This window comes from Coenobita brevimanus, chromosome 102, assembly GCF_032717465.1.
Source record: "Coenobita brevimanus isolate Jiangsu-jjx chromosome 102, ASM3271746v2, whole genome shotgun sequence".
NCBI classification, from domain to species: domain Eukaryota; kingdom Metazoa; phylum Arthropoda; class Malacostraca; order Decapoda; family Coenobitidae; genus Coenobita; species Coenobita brevimanus.
The window spans coordinates 14,143,311-14,145,986 of NC_137055.1; the positions used below are offsets into that span (position 1 = coordinate 14,143,311).

The 2,676-nt window shown below is 42.0% G+C and overlaps 1 protein-coding gene across 1 annotated transcript; it reads left to right on the forward strand.

The window, feature by feature from the left end:
* The first annotated feature begins 617 nt into the window (after positions 1-617).
* On the forward strand, positions 618-2,420 carry LOC145415391 (uncharacterized). Its single transcript, XM_080284674.1, has one exon. The coding sequence runs from the start codon at positions 618-620 to the stop codon at positions 2,418-2,420; it is 1,803 nt and encodes a 600-aa protein (XP_080140800.1).
* Positions 2,421-2,676: the final 256 nt, after the last annotated feature.

Sequence of the window (2,676 nt, forward strand, 5' to 3'; positions counted from 1 at the left end):
CAGTTGGACCTGTGGGATGCCACCAAAGCGGAAATTTCGTGATGCCTGGCTAAGTGATGCTGACAACAGAGACTGGTTAAAGAAAGTTGATGATGATGTACGTAAAGCCTATTGCCAGGTATGAATGGGTGGAGGAATCCCAGGTGTTACGTGTGTAGTGTTTGGTTTTCTGGGTAGGTATCTGTTCCGTACATCTATGTATGCACCATGTATGTAATAAGTCATATCATTCGTATGTGCAATCAGTGATGTTTTTGGCTGGCGTTATGTGATGTTTTGGGAACTGGTGCAGAACATGAGCGGTCATATATAATCTTTCGTGTATTTGTAATGTAACCCAGCCCAGCACGTAGCATTTTGTCCCTTGCGTGTTATTCATAAGACTGGGAAACAGAAATACTATTATCAGACATTCGGAAATTATGTATGTCAACATTAATACATTGCATGCATAGTTATATTCCTACACGTTATACACCTAATTTGCCCCCCACCGTCACCAACGTCCCATTTTTGCTCACGTGTCACGTGTAACCTCACAGGTATGCAGGTGTTAGATGGCAGCCGAAATTTCAACTATCAAGCGACATCACACCACTTTGCATCACATCACGAACATGGAACGACAGACAGCCCAAACAAGCCAGCCTCCAGACGTTGACGTGAATGACATGGTCACAAGGGCAGAAATAAAGCTAACAGCATTCCTGGCAGAGCACAATATTTCTTTTAATACCACTGATCATCTTACAGATCTTCTCAAAGATATATTCCCAGATTCTGTTATAGCCCAGAAAATCAGTCTGAAGAGGACAAAGGCAACTACAATTATGAAAAATGTTGGTACCATCACCCAGGAAGAGGTTGTACGTGCCGTGAAAGAAAATGTTTTCTCCATAATAATTGACGAGACAACAGACATCACCACTTGCAAAACATGTGCTGTTGTTGTTAAATATTATGACAAAGCAACGTCTAACATTGAAACAAGGTTTTTAGATTTGCTAGGTATATATGACTCTCCTCCAACAGCAGTAGCAGATGAAAGTAAGGCTACAGGATCCACAGGTGAGCATCTCTATCAAATGATAATAAAGTGTTTTGATGACAATTCGATCCCATTAGAAAATCTTATAGGAATTGCTGCAGACGGTGCAAGTAATATAATGGGTGCCAACAACTCTCTGGTAAGTCGTCTGCGTTGTGCTGCACCAGGTATCTCTGTTCTCAGGTGCATCTGTCACTCAGTACATCTGTGTACATCACAGGCAGCAAGCACCCTGCCACGTAAATGTGAGGACATGATTAGGGCAATATATACATGTTTTTCACATACTGTCAAGAGGAAGCATGAATTTCAGGAATTCCAGGAGTACTGTGATGTAAAGCCACACAAACTGTTACATGTTGCTCAGACCAGGTGGCTGTCCTTGCACTCAGCTGTCAGTCGCGTAATAGAGCAATGGAACTCACTACAGCTGTACTTTACACAGAAACATCTTGAAGATAGGCTGGCAGCATCATCATTCATTCATGAATCTATGAGAGATCCATCAGTGTTTCTGTATTTAACATTCATGAATTTCATACTCCCTAAATTTAATGCATTCAACCTTCAATTTCAAAGACGTGAACCAACCATCCACCTGCTGTACACTTCCTGCAAGACACTATACCTTGATCTGCTCCGGTACTTCTACAAGCATGATATTGTGAATACCACACCCGACATCTCACTCATTGACCCTGCACAGGAGGAGAACTATCTTCCCTTAGAGCAGGTTTATCTTGGTGTGGAAGTACATCGCTTACTACAGACGCCCGAGGTTCACCGGAATCCACACATGGTAGTGGACGTGAGAACACGGTGTAGGTTGTTCATGATAACGGCCTGTAAAGAGCTCAATGCCAGGTTTCCACTTGACAGTAGGCTGTTACAGTTATGTAAATGTTTGCCAGTACCCCAGTGTGTATCTAGCGAGGCTCTAAGCAGAACTCCATCCCTTTCAGATTTAGCAGCGGAAGGTCCCCGCATCTTTACAGGTGATTTGCAGCACCTTGATGATGAGTGGAGGCGTATACCCTCTATATCTATACCAGACAATCTCAGGAATCCACACAGTCCAGGAGAATTTTTCAGGTGGCTCACAAACCAAATCAATGACGACGACACACAGATGTTTACACAGTTGCCACACTTTGCACTGAAAATTTTGTCATTGCCTACTTCCAATGCCGATGCTGAGCGCATATTTTCTAAGGTAAATCTACATAACACCCCTCTCAGAAATAAACTTTTGCCCTCCACACAGGCTTCACTGGTGCTCATATCAGAAGCTGTAACTGCTGCGGGGGGTTGCGTTGCTTTTGAGCCGTCCCGCCACATGATTGCGTCTGTTCAGCACCACAACAGAGAATAACTCTTTCATAGGGGCTTTGTTAATTATTTAAGTTTCTTACTGGCAGAGGTTTGGCAGTCTCTGGGTATATCTTTACTTAACATGTTGAGTTCGTCAGAGACACTTTAAAATATTTTTGTACTCATCTATTCTGTATAAAATTTTACATTAATATTAATAGTATGTTGTACTGTACAGTATTTATATCCAGTAGATTATATTTATGTTGCATGGGACTATTATATATAGTCCCCTCAGGGATTTCATTTTCTTCTAT

What these genes read in the sequence shown, in the direction of transcription:
- LOC145415391 (XM_080284674.1), top strand. Translation starts at nt 618, where the DNA reads ATGGAACGACAGACAGCCCAAACAAGCCAGCCTCCAGACGTTGACGTG.